At 55.3% G+C, this 998-nt stretch overlaps 1 protein-coding gene across 1 annotated transcript in view; it reads right to left on the bottom strand.

Moving 5' to 3' along the window:
• The window catches only part of LOC107661146 (E3 SUMO-protein ligase CBX4-like), a 1,777-nt gene extending 1,149 nt beyond the window's left edge, over positions 1–628 (bottom strand). Inside the window, exons 1-2 of the mRNA XM_016450615.1 lie at positions 432–628; positions 12–322 (exon numbers count right to left, since the gene is read on the bottom strand). Coding sequence (XP_016306101.1) covers positions 12–322; positions 432–593 — 473 coding nt within the window. The 5' untranslated portion in view covers positions 594–628. The remainder of the gene's footprint in view (positions 1–11; positions 323–431) is intronic.
• Positions 629–998: the final 370 nt, after the last annotated feature.

The following is a 998-nucleotide window of genomic DNA, read 5'->3' as shown; positions in this document are numbered from 1 at the left end:
CCCCCCCCTGCGAGCGGCTCCTGAAGCGAGGAGGAGAACGACGCCGAGGCCTTCCACGGGAGCGAGGGGCTGGTTTGTGAGGGTGGGTTCTATGGAATTCAGTAGTGAGTGAAGGGTCCAGGATATCCTGAGAATTAACCCACGATCTCTCCTCAGGACCATACCCCTCCCAGTCAATGAGGTATTGAAGTAACCTGCCCCGGCGTCGGGAGTCCAGGATCTCCTGTACCTGGTACGCCTCCTCGCCGTCCACGATGATGGGAGGGGGACTCTCGTTCACGGCCTCCTCCTGGTCCCTCTCTCCTCTCGGACAACCGGCGGGCTTAAGCAGGGAAACATGAAAGGTGGGTGAGATACGATAATTAGAGGGAAGAGCCAAACGGTAAGCTACAGGTGTGATCTGTCTAATGATTTTGAATGGACCCACGTACCTGGGACTCAACTTCTTGCACGGGAGCCGAAGGCGAAGGTCTCTTGTGGAGAGCCAGACCCATTGTCCTGGGGTGTAAGCGGGACCTGACCTCCTGTGACGGTCGGCCTGTTCCTTGACCCTGCGGATGGCGCGTTGGAGGTGCACATGAGCAGCATTCCATATTTCCTCACTTCGTTGGAGCCAGTCGTTGATGGCAGGGAGCTCTGAGGGTTCTCTGGACCAGGGAAACAGGGGTGGTTGGAAACCGAGTACACATTGAAAAGGCGTAAGGCCAGTGGATGGTTTGCGGAGAGAATTCTGTGCGTATTCCGCCCACAGGAGGAAGCGACTCCAGTCACTCTGATTCTGGTGGCAATAGGCACGCAGAAAGCGGATGCAATTTCTGTCATAATGTCCCATTGAACAGGAGCGAGAATGAGGTTAGAGGGAATTATGGGTTCCTTGGAAGGAGGGATCTGAGCTGCTTCGAACTGCCTGGAGAGCGCATCTGCCTTAGAATTCTTTGATCCAGGGCGATAGGTTACCTTGAAATTGAAACGTGCCTGCCTGCCTTGGATTGAGTCGT

The sequence above is a fragment of the Sinocyclocheilus anshuiensis genome, unplaced genomic scaffold, assembly GCF_001515605.1.
Source record: "Sinocyclocheilus anshuiensis isolate Anshui unplaced genomic scaffold, SAMN03320099.WGS_v1.1 scaffold2056, whole genome shotgun sequence".
In the NCBI taxonomy this organism is placed as follows: domain Eukaryota; kingdom Metazoa; phylum Chordata; class Actinopteri; order Cypriniformes; family Cyprinidae; genus Sinocyclocheilus; species Sinocyclocheilus anshuiensis.
This window is presented reverse-complemented; position numbering and strand designations above follow the sequence as displayed.